The sequence below is a fragment of the Equus caballus genome, chromosome 19, assembly GCF_041296265.1.
Source record: "Equus caballus isolate H_3958 breed thoroughbred chromosome 19, TB-T2T, whole genome shotgun sequence".
NCBI lineage: Eukaryota > Metazoa > Chordata > Mammalia > Perissodactyla > Equidae > Equus > Equus caballus.
In genome coordinates, this window is record NC_091702.1 from 66,995,627 (window position 1) to 67,015,378 (window position 19,752).

At 37.9% G+C, this 19,752-nt stretch overlaps 1 protein-coding gene and 1 pseudogene across 1 annotated transcript; both read right to left on the reverse strand.

The window, feature by feature from the left end:
• Positions 1 to 10,425: 10,425 nt before the first annotated feature.
• On the reverse strand, positions 10,426 to 11,349 carry OR5AC32 (olfactory receptor family 5 subfamily AC member 32). The gene is given in 1 exon segment (NM_001391628.1): positions 10,426 to 11,349. A coding segment is annotated over 1 exon segment (924 nt).
• Positions 11,350 to 18,541: 7,192 nt separating this feature from the next.
• OR5AC35P (olfactory receptor family 5 subfamily AC member 35, pseudogene) lies at positions 18,542 to 19,478 on the reverse strand (annotated as a pseudogene).
• Between the last annotated feature and the right edge of the window lie 274 nt (positions 19,479 to 19,752).

Consider the following 19,752-nt stretch of genomic DNA (forward strand, 5'->3'; position numbering starts at 1 on the left):
AAAAGAAGAAACGCAAATTTCCCTCCCCCATACTCCACAACAGGGCCAGAGTCATCGTTATGGATTGCCAAACTGATGAGGCTGCTACTGCTCTCACATCCACAACTGAATCTCCTCTTAAAACCTTTAAATGAAGAAAAGTAGAAGGTGCAGAATGAAGTGATGTTTACTTATGCAAAGAATTTTCTTAGAAATCTCAACTGCAGGAACATTTATTTGCACTTTTTCAAATGATTTCATGAAAAAGTAGAAAGAGCCTTGGGATTCCCTCGGTGAAAGTTAACAATGGATTCCCTGTAGGATGAAGGCAAAGTTGTTCTACTGGGCATTGTGAGCTAGTCAGCCAATCACCCCAGACACACAAGAGTGTGACAATTAGAACCACACTCTGTGCCATCAGGGTTCACCGTGAGGGCAACTTGACAAACTGCTTCTGAGCAGTTTTTAGGACATATTAATTTCCTTTATTTTATTACTCTTGATGTTGCCACATTCCATCTACCTAATAGTTTCTTTGAACATCCCAAAGACTCATCAAGCTCAACACGTCCAAACCCAAATTTAGAGTCTTTGCAAACCCTATCATTAAACATGGGCCTCATCCTGTCTTTCCATTCTCAGTAGTGGCATCACCATCTACACCATTTTTAAAGAAACAAACTGGAGAGTCCTCCTTGACACTGAATTCCCCCTCAAACCCATGTCAAAACCATTATGAAACCCACAACTTCTCTCTCTTCAATGTCTGTTGAAACCATCCACTTCTCTCCAAATTCAAGAAAACTCCATCTCCTTAAATTAAAATGAAAATACAACCTACCAACTCTTACGGGATGGAGCAAAAGTGGTCATGAGAGGGAAATTCAGAGTAATACAGGCCTACCTCAAAAGCAAGAAAAATCTCAAATAAGTAATCTTAAAGTGCACCTAACAGAACTAGAAAAAGAAGAACAAACAAAGCCTGAAGTCAGCAGAATGAAGAAAATAATAAAAATCAGAACAGAAATAAATGAAAAAGAAACTACAAAAAACAGTAAAAAGGATTAATGAAACTAAGAGCTGGTTCTTTGAGAAGATAAACATAATTGACAGCTAGAATCACCAAGAAAAAAAGAGAGAAGAGTTAAATAAATAAAATGAGGAATGAAAGAGAAGAAATTACAACAGAAATACAGAAATACAAAGGATTATAAGAGAATACTATGAAAAACTGTATGCTCACAAATTGGATAACCTAGAAGAAATGGATAAGTTCTTAGACTCATACAACCTCCCAAAACTGAATCAAGAAGAAATAGAGAATCTGGATAGACCAATCACAAGTAAAGAAATTGAAACAGAAATCAAAAGCCTCCCATCAAACAAAAGTCCAGGATCAGATGGCTTCTCTGGAGAATTCTACCAAACATTCAAATAAGACTTAATACCTATTCTTCCCAAACTATTCCAAAAGATTGAAGAAGATGGAACACTTCCTAACTCATTCTATGAGGTTAACATTACCCTGATGCCAGACAAGGACAATACAAAGAAGGAAAGTTACAGACAAATATCACTGATGAACATCAATGCTAAAATCCTCAACAAAATGCTAGCAAATTGAATACAACAATACATTAAAAAGATTATACATCATGATCAAGTGGGCTTCATTCCAGGGATGCAGGGGTGGTTCAACATCCGCAAATCTATCCACGTGATACACCACATTAACAAAATGAAGAATAAAAATCACATGATCATCTCAATAGACGCAGAGAAAGCATTTTACAAGATGCAACATCCATTTATGACAAAAACTCTAAATAAAATGGGTATAGAAGAAAAACACCTCAACATAATAAAGGCCATATATGACAAACCCACAGCAAACATCATTCTCAATGGAGAAAAACTGAAAGCTCTTCCTCTAAGAACAGGAACCAGACAAGGATGCCCACTGTCACCACTCTTATTTAACATAGTATTGGAAGTCCTGGCCAGAGCAGTCAGGCAAGAAAAAGAAATAAAAGGGATACAAATCCCTTTTATTTGGAAAAGAAGCAGTGAGACTGTCACTCTTTGCAGATGACATGATTTTATATATTGAAATCCCTAAAGAATCTACTAAAAAGCATTTAGGAATAATAAATAAATACAGTCAAGTCTCAGGATACAAAATCAACATACAAAAATCGGTTGCATCTCTATACACTAACAATGAAGTAGCAGAAAGAGAAATTAAGAATACAATCCCATTTACAATTGCAACAAAAAAGATTAAAATACCTAGAAATAAACTTAACCAAAGAGGTGAGAGATCTATACACCAAAAACTATAAAACATTGTTGAAAGAAATTGAAGAAGACACAAGGAAATGGAAAAATATTCCATGCTCTAGGATTAGAAGAATTAACATAGTTAAAATGTCCATACTTCCTAAAGTAATCTATAGATTCAATGCAATCCCTGTCAAAGTCCCAACAACATTTTTCACATAAATAGAACAAAGAATCCTAAAATTTATATGGAATAAATAGCCAAAGCAATCCTGAGGAAAAAGAACAAAGCTGGAGGTATCACACTCCCTGATTTCAAAATATACTACAAAGCTATAGTAACCAAAACAGCATGGTACTGTCACAGAAACAGGCACACAGATCAATGGAACAGAATCAAGAGCCCAGAAATAAACCCACACATTTATGGACAGCTAAGATTCAACAAGGAAGCCGAGAGCATACGATGGAGAAAGGAGAGTCTCTTCAATAAATGGTGTTGGGAAAACTGGACAGCCACAAGCAAAAGAATGAAAGCAGACCATTACCTTACACCATGCACAAAAGTCAACTCAAAATGGTTTAAAGACTGGAATGCAAGACCTGGAACCATGAAACTTCTAGAAGAAAACATAGGCAGTACACTCTTTGACATCGGTCTTAGCAGAATATTTTCAAGTCCCATGTCTGACCAGGCAAGGGAAACAAAAGAAAAAATGAACAAATGGGACTACATCAAACTAAAAAGCTTCTGCACAGCAAAGGAAACCATCAACAAAACAAAAAGACAACCTCACAATTGGGAGAAGATATTTGCAAACGATATATCTGATAAGGGGTTAATATCTAAAATATAAAAAGAACTCATACAGCTCAACAACAAAAAACCAACAACCCAATTAAAAAATAGGCAAGAGATCTGAACAGAGATTTCTCCAAAGAAGATATATGGATGGCCAACAGGCACATGAAAATTTGTTCAACATCATTAGCTATCAGAGAAATGCAAATTAAAACCACAATGAGGTATCACCTCATTCCAGTCATAATGGCTATAATTAACAAGACAGGAAATGATAAGTGTTGGAGAGGATGTTAAGTGAAATAAGCCAGACAGAGAAAGACAAATACTGCATGATTTCACTCATATGTGGAAGATAACAAATACATGGATAAAGAGAACAGATTAGTGGTTACCAGAGAGGAAGGGGGTTGGGGAGTGAGCAAAAGGGATAAAGGAGCACATATGTACTGTGATGGACAAAAATTAGACTACTGGTGGTGAGCACAATGAAGTCTATTCAGAAATTGATAAATAATAATGTACACCTGAAGTTACACAATATTATAAACCATTCTGATCTCGATAGAATTACTTGGAAAAAAAAAGAAGCTGCTTCCGCTTTTGGATCTAGAGGGATCACATGGAGAGAGAACCGAAAGACTGTAGTATCTCAGCTGAGCCCGGTGTCTCAGCCATCTTCATTAAGGAACCAGATTTGTGAATGAGCCATGTTGGAAAATCCAGACCAATTGAGCCTTCAGGTGACTGCAGACTAGCTGACATTTCATGGAGCAAAATAACCACCCATTTTAAGCTTGGCAAAACCAGAGAATTGTGAGAGGTAATAATTAATTAGATTATTGGTAGGTCATTAAAGTTTGGTCTTTTTATGCTTATATAAATAATAGAAAAATGGAACAACTGAAACATTGAGAAAAGTCATGAAATCAACCAAGTGGGAAAAACAAAAGTAAAAAGAGGTAGAAAATAATCCGAGAAAAAATGATAGATATATCTGATAGGCAAAAAACTCCAACATATGTATATAATGAGTCCCTATGGAAGAAAAATAAATTAATTAAATAGAATTATTAACGTTTTTAAATGAGAAAACCTTATGTAAATAAAAATATGTGAATCTATATATTAATAAATCCATTATATACCTTGGGAAATTAAGTGAAGTATTCAACTTGCGGCATGGCATATTAAAACTATTTAATTTTAAAGTAAAGAGAATATCCTCTGGGTTTCCAGACAAAGGAGAGAAAACCAGGTGGGCATCGTAATTTTTCAATGGCAACATATAAATCCAGACATATTCAGTGGAGCAATATTTACAGAAACTCAGGGAAATAAATTTTCAATGATTTGTAAATATAACCTTATTTTTCTGTCTCCAATTTTGCTTCATTTTCAATCTATTTTTTATGCCATCACCAGAATTGAGCTTTCCAGATGTAGTTTCTATCTTGCTCATCACCTTTCATTGATACCCCTTTTTATGTGTAATAAAGACCAACTAATTAGCCTGACATAAATGATTTTCCATTGTCTGATCTTGCTTACATTTCCAGTCTTAGCTATGATACTCCCACCCCCATCACCTTACGTTCCATGTATATTTAAACACAGTCAAACTGGGAACACCATTTTTACATATTGTGCTTCTTCATTCTAGAATCAGTGCCTTGTGGACTCCTGCTGACTCTCCCTTATGCCTCCTGTCCTGCATCAGTGCCATCTCTTCTAGGAAGTTATCTTTGATTCTCCTCCGTTGTTGCCATGAAAGAGAGTTGAGCAGTACCTCCTTTGAACCATACAAGCATACTTTATACTTACTTCTTTTTTAGGACTGTCATTCTCCGTTGCAGTCAACATTTTTAGAAATCTATTTTTGTGTAAGTAATAAAAATTAAAGCTGCAAGAGGCAACTGATCACTTTTGAGGTGGTCAAGCTTCTTAGAAGTCTAATGGGCACAGTTTGGAAAATGATAAAGAAGAAGAAAACTTGCCATTTGAGGAAGAAGGGAGCAATAGGAGGAGAGTCACAGAAACAAGTAAATTATCTATTCAATGCAGGAATGCAGAATATTTGCTTAGGTTCTTTATGAGTCTTCATACCAAGGAACGTAGACTCTATCATGTAGCCAGAAAAGAAGTATGAGGAGATTGTAGTGAGAGATAAGAAATGGCAAAAAGCAGTGTCTTGTGATCTATTTCCCCTAGTGAAAAAGTATCTGCTATGGGATTTGCACTTCCACTGTAAACAGAGAGAAAACTTGACAAAATATATGAAATATGTGAAACAGCTATTTTTTCAGGACATTTCTCTGGCGTTGCTCATACACAATGCTTATCTCAAGTTTTAAAAGTATCTTCTGTCTTTCCACAGAGGGAACTGTTTCCACCAGAGCCTAATAACAGACCTGCACTTGTCTTTCAGAAGGACTCTTCATTGCTTTGCATCAAGTAATTCGCAAGTCCTAAATCCCCAGTGGATGCCATTGTGTGGTAGTGCTGATGTTTGCCAGAGACTCCAATCTTCGCGCACCTGCGTAGCAGACACCTTTGAAATCATTTGTGACTTAGGATGATACAGTTCCAAAGAGACTGTTTGGGCTCAGATTATAAGTCTCTAAAGTTTTTCTGTTTTCCCAACTCCATTGAAATTCGTATTTCTTTCTAGGGACTCAATATAGGGCTTAATAAAATGCTCAAGTGCAGTATACACACTCACCAACACACAAGTAGCCCTCTTCTTATCTAGAGGGTCTGCAAAGACAGTAATTTGTTTCATGTTATGTTTAGAATATCTACTGTGGTCCCAGGTCAGCTTGTTCTCCCAGATTTTATGGACTGGCCAAGGCCCTATGTTGTAGCTGGATAGATTAGTGATTTTGGATTAATCTTGTGTGTCACCACAGTTCTTAGTTCCTAGGTGTCATACTCCTCTGAGAGATAAATTATCATAGTATTTTCCACATAATGAACTAGCTTGCTCTTTATAGGAATCTAATCTGTATCTTATCTAACCGAGGTGTATGTCTACACTGGAGTGATTAACTATCTCAAACATGTGTTGGAGGCTTTTCCAGATGAAAGAACATTGTTTGAATTTCTTCTAAAATTAGAATAACAACACAAGTCCTTGGCCAATTCCATGGTAGCACAGCAGCCACCTTCAGCTCACTGTACTTCGTGAACAGCTGTCGCCATCCCTGGTACAGAGAAATCTCCCAGTAGAACTATTTAGTACTCAGTCAGCGTGGATAATCTCCATGAACTATCTTTTTTCTTAGAGACCAGACAGAACTTTTATATAATTAGCCAATGAGGATTAATGTCCCTATTTCTACCACCTTTAAATCAAAACAGAAATTTATTGTTGTCCTCCAAGGGTTTGGCATCGCCTAATATCCACTACAGAGGAGAGTTTGCACAATTCTAAAGGTTCTCATTTGCGTGTCAGATTAGAAAAGGTGGGGGCAGACTTGACTAACACCCGGTTAGAAATCGGCAAACATTGACAAAGCCCTCCATCGCCACAACATTTCAAATCTGACAAAACGTTCCTTTCGACAGGATGTTCTTACTTTCACATTTCCTAGTTTGTAAGTTAATAGAACCCTGATACCTACTACCAGAGCATCACATTACCCTCAAAGTTTTGTCTTTGGCCCTCTGATGTTGCCCTCTCTGTGTCTTACTGACATCACCATGTACTGTGTCCCAGTTTCTGTTAATCCCAGAAAGCCACTTGCACCACCCTAAAGCCATTCAACTTAAACCAATCATCCATCTTCAGAGTCCCTTGCTGAAATTTTGCAAGCAGATTGCAACTCCCTTTTATTCTGTTGCCTTAACCAGTGGAGTGTCCCTGCACCTTACTCACTCACTGTGTTTTCCCTATACCCTTTGACACATTCCGAGCAGGTGTAAACAGAGCAAATTTACCACGGTCTTCTCAGCAAGGCAAGCGCAGTCGCCCAAACTACCAGGAGTTTTCCACCTCCTAGCCAGTAAAACTTCATCATCAAATTTTGTATAGCACAGCACCTTCACCAATTTATTTCTTTTTCACCATACTTTCATTAGCCACCAAAATAATTCCATGTAGCTAGGCCATCTTTGGTCACTTCTTTTCTTTTGAAAAGCACAGACTTTTTTTCCATCATTGAGCCCCAGGAGCAGGAGCTTGCTGATAAGTTTGCCATGGCTGTCTCTATGGCATTCTGTTCTCCTACGAGAAAGATTACGTAAGGGGACCAAGCATGGTGAACTGTCCTTATCCCTGAATTTATCGTAGTTTGCTTTAGAGGCATTTTTCATTGAGTGATTGTAAGGTTTATCTATACGTGATCTAAAGCACCTGCAGTTAGAACATTTCTACTATTTATGCAGGGATCTTTCATTTACTACCAAGTGAAAGAACTAGACAAGTACCTTTGTTGGTGTAAACTTGTTAGATTTCTCCCTTAACCATGGTGTTTCATTATTTGGAAGTAGAAACATATACTGAAGTCCACAGGAGTCAGGCCGTTTAATTCCCTCTGTCAGACTCAGTGGATTCCCCACTATTAAACTATCACGCCCTTGATCATGCAGTCTGAGTATCCAGGCTAACAAAAACTCATCAGGTTTCTAGTGTTTATTTGTTGGCAAGATGTCCCAATTATTTAACAGTACCCCCCTGTTTCTGTAGTCCCCTGGCCTTATCCCTCTTGGATAATGAGTATGTTGACTTCTAGTTGACCAGGTAAATGTAATATCTGGAGGATCCCAGTGAAATATCTCGTAACTCGTCTTCTATTTTGTGTATTGACTCATCTCTCCTAGGTCAGTCTATTTCTTTGTGTTCTCCTGATAGAATTTCTGTTTTGTTAATGCCATTAATAACAAACAAGCAATGGTTCTACCCATTTTCCCTATTTGCCTTTGTTTACTAACTTATTTTGCTAAATCCTAGAGGTTGGAAGCTATACCATCTAAACTCCATTAACAAGATTTGTCCTCCATAATTTGCCCCAAAAAACTTCCACTACGTCAAACCAAGGATTAGTTTACAGTTGTCACAGCACCAAAGTCTCAAAAGATCCTCCCTTCCCATCCTTCTGGGCATGAGCCATTTAATAAGACCACTGTAGTAGACTTCAGATGTAGAATGATAATCAAGGCACAAGATGCAATAGACTTATCCAGTGTTTATTGACCCAGATTTATTACTTAGGTTCACTTAGCCTTAAGCAAGAATGCCCAACAGGGGAAAGAGCAACAGATGACAGAGGCTATGGGTACCCAGACACAGCTTCCAAACTCAGTCTCTGGATGCAAACTTACGTAAGTACAGAGCGCTCAGCACAGGGAAGGTGCAGGCTCGACGATCTCTCTGCTAAAGTAACTTGCTTGTCACCTAGCACCTAGAGGCCTGTTTGCCTTAAGTCCATTTTTCAGTGCAGCTGCATTCCGTAAAATACAGGCTACACAATCAACAACCTTTACATACTTGACGTACGACATACTTAGGAATGTTTCGGGGCAGCAGTCAGTTCTTACTGGCCCAGCAAGAATCTAATTCCTCCCAAGTGGATGCATATCTTGAGTTGACGCTGCAGCTCTGTCTAAATGTCAGTTCCTCAGGGAGCCTCAGACTGGAGGAGAGGACTGCAGCTCAGTTTGTAACTCTTTATCTCCAAGGTAATAAGATAGCTGGGATTTTACAGAGAAGAATTCTGATAAAGTCGTGTATTCCATGATAAAGATAGTACAATTATAAAGATAGCAAAAGAGTGTAAAAATTGTAAGACAGTTGTTTTTTGCAAATACTCCAAATAAAACATTTTATACCATGTACCTTAAGGAATAAATGGATTTACATTTACAGGTAATAAGAAGTATTTATGGGATTACTTTAAAAAGACCAATAGTAAATTATAGAAAAATGGTTTTACTCAAAAAGAAAAATGTTAAGGAAACAGATCTAGCTTATAGTGTTTGCAAAATGAGCCACAAAGGCTGTAAAATTGCTAAAGGTCACCTGCAAGTATGGATACTTTTTAAACAGAATAAATTTAATCATGAGGGATAATTTTAAAAGAAATTTTGTTATTGAGGATCAATTGGAATTAATCTTGAGACCATACAAATAAGTTGACTTTTTCCGATAATGTTTATATGATAAATGCATTTAAGTGATAAAAAATATTTATCTTATGCCTAAATTCTTGGATATTTTTAGTCTATTTGTTGAAACTGTTGACTCAACAAGGGCTAAAGCATTTTAAAAATACTAGAACAATGGGTATATTTTTATTCTTCAACAGCTTAAACGTAATTCTCATTTCATATAATTATTTTTCCTAAATGAATATTTTTTAAAAACACAGATTGTTCAAGGAATATAATTTTTTTGCTAAAAGAGGAGTTGAATCATGTATGTCTATACAAGGATTCTAAAACAAATTGGAATATACATATTTTTAAGTGATCATGTCCCTGAATTGGAAGTAAATTAGTGGTATAGAATTCGCTCATGCATGTCTTCACCCATCTGTATAAACTAACCCAGGTTCTCGCCTCTAATCCAGGCTCCTTGCCTTCTACTCAGTCAGCTCCTGCTAAAACTGATAGGAACAGACACGCGATCACAGGACTGATCTCTGAAATTGCTTTTTATTACACTCAAATATTTCTAAATGTATAAATTATTGAATATCGTGCTACATGCAATATTCTGATAAAAATAGTATGTGGAGTTATAAATATAAGCTGTGATTAATTTTGATGCTCCTTTCTTTAATTCACGCCAGCTTCCATTTTTCTTCCTAAAATCCACCAATTTTTTTAGAACTTTTCACTTTTTCCTGACTTTTATCACTAAACAGCACATTTCTTCGCAGGAGTATATTCTACGAAGAGGCAGAATGTTATTTTCATCAATCTGCCCGGAGTTACTGTGTATGGCAGAGAACAACACAGCCTTATTAACTTGCAGGTCCACAGCGGTGGGCTGGGCTCACTGATGAACCAAATGACTAGCCCTACAGGCCAGCCTTGGTTACAGCTATTTCTCAGTAAAATTCTCAATTACTACCTGGAATTTTGGAAGTTGCTAGAAAATAGTTAATTTGCAAAAGCTACATGCTCAGATAGAAATGGAGCACAATGTTTCTAAATAAGCTAGTTATGGGTAATGCTACCAAACTCTCACTGGACCCACATCCAAGAAAACACAATAGGAGGCTGGGCTCCTGCACGTGCAGCTCACGGACTGCCCTGACCGCGGGCCCTCTGGTGCAATGGCAGAGGCATGGCTAATCTGTATGATTTGGGCTGGTTTCTGTAGCTTTGAAGAAACAGTTTGAAAATTATCTGGCAGCTATTTATTTCTTCATTATTTTTCTCAAGGCACTTATAACCTCTTTGTTCCTCAGACAGTAAATAAAAGGATTAAGTAGAGGAATTATTATCGTGTAAAATAAAGAAAACATTTTGTCATGGTCTTCAGCTGGGCCAGACCCAGGACGCACGTACGTGAGGAAGAGAGTGCCGTAGAACAAGGAGACAGAGAGCAGGTGGGCGCTGCACGTGGAGAAGGCTTTGCTCCTGCCCTTTGCAGACTTCTGTTTCAGGATGTCAAACAGGACACAGGAGTAAGAGACCATGATGGTCATAAAAGTGAAGACTTGTATAAAGGCTGAAAAGATTAAAACCAGAAGAGTATTAACTGTGGGATCAGTGCAAGAAATTCTGAACAGTTGTAAAATTTCACAGTAGAAATAATGTATTACATTGGACTTGCAGAAGGTTAATCTAAATAACAAACCCACATGAATTGCTGAATGTAGAAAACCAATGACGTAAGACACACTTATCAGCCAAGTGCAGAGTCTGCGGGACATCACCGCTGGATAAAGCAAGAGGTTGCATATGGCCACGGAGCGGTCATAGGCCATCACCACCAGGAGGAAACATTCTGTGGTGGCAATGGAACCAAAAAAGTAAAATTGGGCCCAGCAGTCAAGGAGAGGTATCACATGATTCTTAGATAAAAAATGTATAAGCATCCTGGGGGTCACTGAGGATGAAGAACAAGCATCTGCACAGGCCAAACTGCCGAGGAATAAGTACATGGGGCTGTGCAGACGGGCGTCCTTCCAGATGAGAGCAGCCAGTCCAAGGTTGCCCACCATGGTGGTGAGGTAGGTGAGCAGGAACACCAGGAACAGAGGGGCCTGCAGCCCTGGACGCTCTGTCAGTCCTGTGAGAACAAACTCGGTCACCAGCGTCTTGTTTTCTTCTGACATTTCCAACCTGGCCAATCACTAAAATAAAAGAATAAGTGAGGAAACATTCACAAAATAATCACAAAAACGGTGAATTTTTTATGTGACTAACATATTCATAGGAGGCAATTCTCATTCAATTAGTAGTCCTTAATTTTTACCTTCATTTGTCTGTTTTTTACACATAAAATTATCCATAATAAATGCTTTAAAATAATATTCTCCTAAAGTGACAAGAAAATTTAATGTAAATCCCTTTCAACCTCACAGGGGTTAGAGGCAGTGTTTAGAACTGTGTACACTCATCTTAAAATTCATATAAAAGAAAATAATTCCCACTTTCCCCAAGAAAAAAATAAATAGTAAAAGTAGTCAGAGTACCTTAGCAGCTATTGAACTATAATACAGAGGTATAATAATCAAAACATTAAGATAATGGCATAAGAAAAGACAAGAGGGCCAGTACAATAGAACAGATAGCTCAGAAATCAATTCCAGTATATACAGAATGTGGCACGAGACAAATATGACATTTCAATTCAGTAGGAAAAGGATGATTGATTTAATGGATTGTTCTGACACTGTTGGCTGTCTGTCTGGAAGTAAGTAAGATTAAGCTCCTACCCTACACCGTAGATATTTTCTGAGAAATTTAGGAGGCAATAATGTAACATAGAGATTAGAGAAATCCTTATCCAGGAGAAGAAAGCCAGTCTAAAATCATAGCTACCGGGGCCAGCCCTGCGGCCAGGCGGTTTAAGTTTGTGCACTCCGCTTTGGCGGCCCAGGGTTTCCCCGGTTTGGGTCCTGGGCCCCGACCTAGCACCGCTCCTCAGGCCATACTGAGGCAACATCCCACATAGCACAGCCAGAAGGACCTACAACTAGAATATACAGCTATGTACTGGGGGGCTTTGGGGAGAAGAAGAAAAACATAGTTAACATATAATTTTAATGCATAGCAAAAGAATGTCTAAGAGAGTCAAAGGGCATATAATAGGTTGGGAAATATATTTTGCCATGTACATGAAAGATATAGATTTATATCTGTAATACAAAAATAACTGTTGAAAATAGATAAGGAAAAGGCTAACAACCGTAACGAAGAATGAGTGAAGGAGACGATTAGCACGCGTCAGTGAACAAAGCAAAATGGCCAATGAATAAAATGAAAAGATGCCTAAATTTCTGTATGTTATAGATACACCCATTCACATGCATGGACACACACACAGAGATACCTCCTTTCTCCACTATCAGACTAGCAGAAATTAAAATGAACAAAAATACTCTGAATGAGGAAAGAACAGTGGTACCTTTGGAAATATGAACTGCAACAGCCCTTTTGAAATGTGATTTTGTATGATCCCATTTAGTTTTTTTAATTACATACACCCTTTCATCTACCATTGTCTTTCAGCTATACCCTAGAAATAAAAGTGCCACTGCACAAGGATAAATATACACAGACTGCTGAGTACATTATTGTTCAAGGTAGTGAAGGCCAGATGCATCAACAGTGAAATGATGAGTGAATCTCAGAACATTCCTATAATGGAATATAATGCAGCCCTTAAAAAGAGTGGTTCTACCTGATTTTGATTTTGGAATTTCCACATTGTATAGTTATCTGAGAAGAGTAAGACACAAAGAAGTATGAAAAATATGATCTCATTATTATAAAACAAGCAATGCATTTGAAATCCCTCTTTTACATGGAAAAACAAGTGGATAATAGACACTGAGTTTATAGCACTGATTTTCCTGGGAAGGGAGCAGAGGTAGGAATGAGGGAAGTGGAGGAGAGGGGAATCAAAATCAGAGTTCCATGAGAAAAACAGCATGTATGTTATGACTCCTTTCACCTAAAATTGTGTAAGTGACTCATATGTGTGTATGCATCTGTATACACATTTAAAAGAGGTGTGAGAGAATGGTCTCCAACATGTTAGTAATGGAGACAGGAAAAAAGAACTCTGAAATCCTATTATTGCCTTTTTAAGGAGATGTTTTGGCACTGAAAATTCCAATATAAAATTAGGACGTAATCATCTCTAAATTTTTGTGGATAAATATCAGTTAAATTCACAAACAGCCTTCAGAGAAATTAGCATTTTCTTTTAGGTATTATCAATGGAAGCCAACTTTTGACCTTTGAAAGTAGACGTGATTTTTTTTTAATATTCCAAGGTTTCCTGTAATTGTATAAGGTAAGGATTCAAATAGAGTAACAGAGTTTTTTAGAGGCTTTTTTTCTGGAATTTCAGTAATTTTGTTGTTAAATTTATTCCTGTATACTTATTGTTTTGTCACTGTTGTGAATTTAATATTTGATGTTTGCGTGAAGTAATGACATTGATTTTTCTTCGTCATATAAATAGTCTCTGAAAGAACTCCAAAAAGGATTTTTCTGGTGAAGATGGATTCTTTTACATTATCTTGAAAATAAAAATAAATCCATTTAGGTAAACAGATTGTTATGGTATTTCCATGCATGAAAAATATTTTCGTATTTTTATAGTCATACCTCTTGATAGTTACAGAACACAAAAAATTTTTACTATGAGAATATATTAGAAAAGCTGGGTTTGTCTAATTTATAAATATGAATAGAGCTCTTTTCCTAAAAATCAATCATCAGGAGAAGAAAAGATCATGAGATATTATCCTATCTTCAATAAAAATAAAGGAAGAATGAGTTTTAGACTTTTTACTTTTAAATATATACCCACAGGGAGCCTAGTATGTACAACACAGGCAGAAACATTAGTTGAAAATTAGAACCTTAAGAGATTTTTACCCTCCATAAACTGGCCCAACTTTCTTTATAACCTTAAATAAACCAAATTATTGCTATTCTTAGTTTTAATTCCTGTAATGTATAATTTAGCCAAGAATCAGTAAGCTTTGTGAGTTTTTTCTCATGAGTTACATGACAGATAACCCAAGGAGTCTTTTGAAGTTTCTCTCTGTGACTTTAGCCCATATTCTCATGATTCCATAAAATTTAAGATTTTTTTATCGTACTCAGCCACAAACCGTAAGCCAGAATTTCCCATTCTAAAAAATTACAAATAAGATAGATTTTAGTTGCACAGCTTTCAGCTATGCACAGCTGCACAGCTCAATTAAGAAAACTTCACATTATAAAATAAACTCTGAATTTTTCTTATTGTTTAATTTTTAATTTTTCATTCTTCCATTAATGAAGTTTTATTATTTAAAAACTTCCCAATAACTGTATCTACACAGTAAAAATTCTAACTGAATATACATGTTCAGACAAATACGTACTTCTGTTTGTCCAGATTTCTGTTGCTGATTTCAAAAAGAAAAAAGCCTATCTATAATTTTAATTTCTTACCTAGAAGTTTTGATGTTATACAGACAAATTACAATGCTATAATAATGAACTTTATCAAAACCTCTGCACTCTTACCCAGTTCCTGTAGAACATGGGGAACTGGAAACGTGCTGGTTTTCTCGAAGTAACACAGAAAGTACAGAAAGGAAGCAGTATGATTTATGCATTGATTTTCCTTGGAAACTACAAATTGGAAGGAGATGGCATTTCTTCCTTCTATTTGCAGACCCATTCTTTAAAAACTCTGAAATTCCCTTAATGCTTCCAAAAGATTCCCAGTGGGGTGAAGTCAAAGTTGTTCTACTGAGCATTGTGAGCTAATTGTCAAATCATCCATACACAGCTCGTTATAACAACTAAAACGACATGCTGTGTCCTCAAGGTTCGCTGTAGGGGCATGTTAATAAAATGTCACTGAATGGAGTTTAGAATAAGCTTGTTTTTCTTCTTATTATTTCTTTTAATGATGCCACTACCCAACTACCTACTTGACTTGTCCATTTGGAAATCCCAAGGGTACCTTAGAATTAACATGTGTAAATATGAAATTAAGACCTTCCTCTACGCCACCCCAAACCTGGTATCTTCCCGTGTTCCCTGTCTCAGGGAATAGGGTCACCAGACAAGCATTTATGCAAGTCATAAACCGGGAACAGCTCCGTGGCACTAAATTCTCCCTCACTTCCATTGTTTTGACCATTGTCTCTAGATTTTATCTACTAAAGATGTCTGAAATCCAATTATTTCTTTCTATCTGTACAGTTGGTCCTAAAATCCAGGATGTATTCATGTCTTGCCTGGGCTCATTAAATAACCTCCTAACTACACATCTGCTTCTGCTGACACAGTCATCCAATCCATTTTCCACACTGACACCAGGCTCATTTTTATAAAATGTACACCATTTCACTACTACCCCATATACGCACACACACTGCCCACTTAAAATTAAAAATAACTTCTCATTGCACATAGAATAACAACTAAAATTCTTAAGCCTAAATATCCACGTCCCTATACTGAGAAATAGACACAATAATTAATGTATACAGTTGGAAAGGTTTTTTGCTTTGCGTGTGTATATTGTTTACAGTAACTCTACCTGAATTTAGAGATAGTCCCCAATATTTTAGTGGATGGACGTAACAGAAGTTTAGTTCTCCCTTATGATGAGTATAAAGCATGTTCCCAACTGAAAGATTATTCTCCTCCCATTGATGATTCAGAGTCCCAGACTCTTCCCAACTTGTCACTCAAGCATTTTCCATGCTTGACTTCTTTCAGTGTTTGTGTTTTCCACTGGGTCATGCTAGAATGGAAAATTCCCAGAGGATTCCAAATCTGAGGTCCTTGTGAGCCAGAATGTAAGTGATGTATACCACTTCCAATCTAAACTCAATCATAGGACTGCAGGCAACTGAAACATGTGTCTAGGATGAAAAGAAAGTGGATTTGGTGATCAGCTAACAGTTTCTACTCTGCACTTCTGATTATCATTTACCACTCTCTGTCCACTCATATCCTATGACTCTTCTGGACTGGTCATTTATCTTCTTTTGCAGCCAAAGTCAATGCCTGTTGGAACTTGTGATCTACTCTTTCTTCAATGGAACAGGGCCTGGCTGTCCTCCAGGGCTTTCTGCCCCCTCAGCAATGTGGTATCTATTACACCCTCCATCTACATGCCCCAACCCACCCTCTGCAAACACCTCATCCTTTGCAGGAGGGGGTCTCCTGATTACTCTCAGACATCTCCAAGAATTTTCAGGTCCTGGCCATGCAACATAGTAATGGGGAGCAGGCTCCAAAACTAAACTTCAATGCTCTCCTGCCTTCACACTCTATAAGACCAAGTTTATTTTGATGTAGCCAGATAAGAAAGGAGAAAAGCCTGAACGATTCCTTTCCAGTGCCCTAATTGGAATCTAGGCAAAAGTCCCTCTTTTCTAAGGCTACCTGTGATAGACAAAATAACAGCCCCCAAAGATGTGAACCTGTGAATATATTAGGTTACATGGAAAAGGGGAATTAATATTACAGATGGAATTACAGTTGCTAATCAGCTGACCTTAAAGTCGGGAGATTGTCCTGGATTATCTGGGTGGGTCCATTGTAATCACAAGGTCCTTAAAGCAAAAGAGGGCCATAGAAGAGTCAGTGTCAAAGGAAGACGTGACTATAAAAGGCACAGAGAGATGCAACAGTGCTGGCTTTGAAAGTGGAGGCAGGGGCCCACCAGCCAAAGATTGTAGGCAGCCTCTAGAAGCTGGAAAAGGAAAGGAAACAGATTGTCTCTCAGAGCCCACAGAAAGGAATTCAGCCCTACTGACACCTTGATTTTAGCCCAGTGAGATCCCTGTCAGACTTCTGAAATACAGAACTGTAATAAAACCATGCCTTGCTTAACGACAGAGATACGTTTTGAGAATGAGTCGTTAGGCAATTTCATCATTGTGTGAACATCATAGAGTGTACTTACACAAGCCTAGAAGGTATAGCTTGCCATATACCTAGGCTACAGGGTGCTAATCTTATGGGGCCACTGTTGTGTATGCTATTCAACTTTGATGGAAACATCATTATGCCACGCATGAAGATAGAATAAATTTATGTGGTTTTAAGCCACTAAATTTGTGGTAATTTGTACAACAGCAATAGAAAACACACTGCCTCATGCCTGCCTACCATGGCCATCTTCTGTTTCTCCCTCATAATCTCCTGGGGCCAGAAGAGGTGGACTCTCCTCCCTATTCCCACACGACCTCCTTCTAACAGAGTAGCAAGTTCAAGACCCCCTAGTCATCTTTCACCTTCTTTGTTGAAAGATACACCAAAGAAGACAATAAATAAATTTAGAAAGTCTACTCTTAAGAATTGCTAAAAACCCAAGTACTAGCTTTTTCCAACTGTGAGTACCATGAGAAGAAACATGTTAAAATGGGAAATTAAATTTCCATTGTTTAATATTTGTAAAAATATTATCTTCATTGACTGTGGAACTTTCTGTGACTGTTTTTCTCCAGGGGGACTGTGACAATGGATGGCAGTCCTGCTATTATCAGCATGTGCTGACAAAACCATGTAGAATATAATAATCTACCACTAGATGACACCCAAGTTAGTAACAGTTTTTCTAGAAATAATAAAGGTATGAAGGTGACAGAGAAAGTCTACATTTGACATATAGCAATTGTAGAGTCAAGACTGCACAGTCTTACAGCACATGAGAAAAAGATGAGAAAGCCTTGCCTCTGGCCTTGGCTGCAGAGAGATGCAGACAAGAACTTTACTGAGATGCTGCAACCACGGGGAGCAACATGCTTGGAAAGAGCCCCCAGGGCAGAAGGCAGAGCTCCAGGCAGAGAGAGGAACCAGGCTCTGAGCAAACTTGACGCATACACACTCGCTGGAGCCGGTCTGCCCCGCCTTGGGCTTTGGGTTTTGTGACTCAACAATCGTTTATTTCTTCAAATAAAAACAATAGGCTAGGGATGAGGCAAACGTGTCGTGTATATGGGATATCTTTTCTTTTATTTTTCACTAGGGTATTCACAAGTCCATAAGTAATAAAGTCAGGAAGCCAAAGAGGCAGAAGGGCCAGACAGAAAGCCCGCGGTTTTTCTGAGGAAAAAAAATCAATTTAAGTTACATATTTAAGAGATGATCAAGCACTCCTGCAATTTGCTAAAGATGTAATAATACATTTAAATCACATTTATATATTTTACAAGTAACATATTATTCATAATAATAGTCAGCCATAAAGTTATTGCCAATGCATAGATACACAACAATTTATACAAAATACGCGTGTAATTGTCACACTTCAATTGTTATGTTAATAAACCCTTAGTCTTTTTCAAGGGGGAAAATAATTAACACTTTTCTCAGGGCACCTAAGACTTCCTTGTTTCTTAGGCTGTAAATAAAGGGGTTTAGCAGGGGAATTATAATCGTGTAGAACAGGGAATACATTTTATCCTGATACTGATGTGGATCAGACCCAGGATGCACATACATGAGGAAGAGAGTGCCATAGAACAAGGACACAGAGAGCAGGTGGGTGCTGCACGTGGAGGAGGCTTTGCTCCTGCCCTTTGCAGCCTTCTTTTTCAGGATGGCAAAGAGGACACGCATATAAGACTCTATGATAGTCATAAAAGTAAAAGCTTGTATAACAGCAGCAAAAATAAAAACCACCAATGCATTAATAGATGGGTCAGTGCAAGACATTGAATATAGTGGCAAGATTTCACAGTAGAAATGATGTATTACATTGGACCTGCAGAAGGTTAATCTAAATAATAGTCCTACATGAGCTATGGGGTGCAGAGAACCAATTACATAGGACACACTTATCAGCCAAGCGCAGTCTGCTGGACATCGCCACCGGATAAAGCAAGGGGTTGCATATGGCTACAAAGCGGTCATAGGCCATCACCACCAGGAGGAAACATTCTGTGGTGGCACTGGAACCAAAGAAATAGTATTGGGCCATGCACTCAAAGAGGGATATCATTTGCCTGTTGTCTAAGATGTTGACAAGCATTCTGGGAGTCACGGAGGATGAAGAACAAGCATCTGCACAGGCCAAGCTGCCGAGGAATAAGTACATGGGGCTGTGCAGACGGGCGTCCTTCCAGAGGAGAGCAGCCAGTCCGAGGTTGCCCACCATGGTGGTGAGGTAGGTGAGCAGGAACACCAGGAACAGAGGCACCTGCAGCCCTGGACGCTCTGTCAGTCCTGTGAGAACAAACTCGGTCACCAGCGTCGTGTTTGCCTCCATCGTATCCCCTCCGGCTGATCACTGCAGTGAGAGAACAGGTGAAGAAAAAAATTAACCAAGCTTCATGACCACTGGTGTTGGATTGCAATATCTGTTCCTCTATATCAGATGCCCCTTTATCAAGAAACGTGAATACACTCTGCTGTCCTTTTTAAAAAGACACCAAAGAATATTAAGTATATTGTAAATAATTTTGAGAATTAAAGGCTCCTTTTAAAGGGCTTTATTTTAAAATATATAATTACCTGAAGGATTATTCAGGAGGTTATAGACA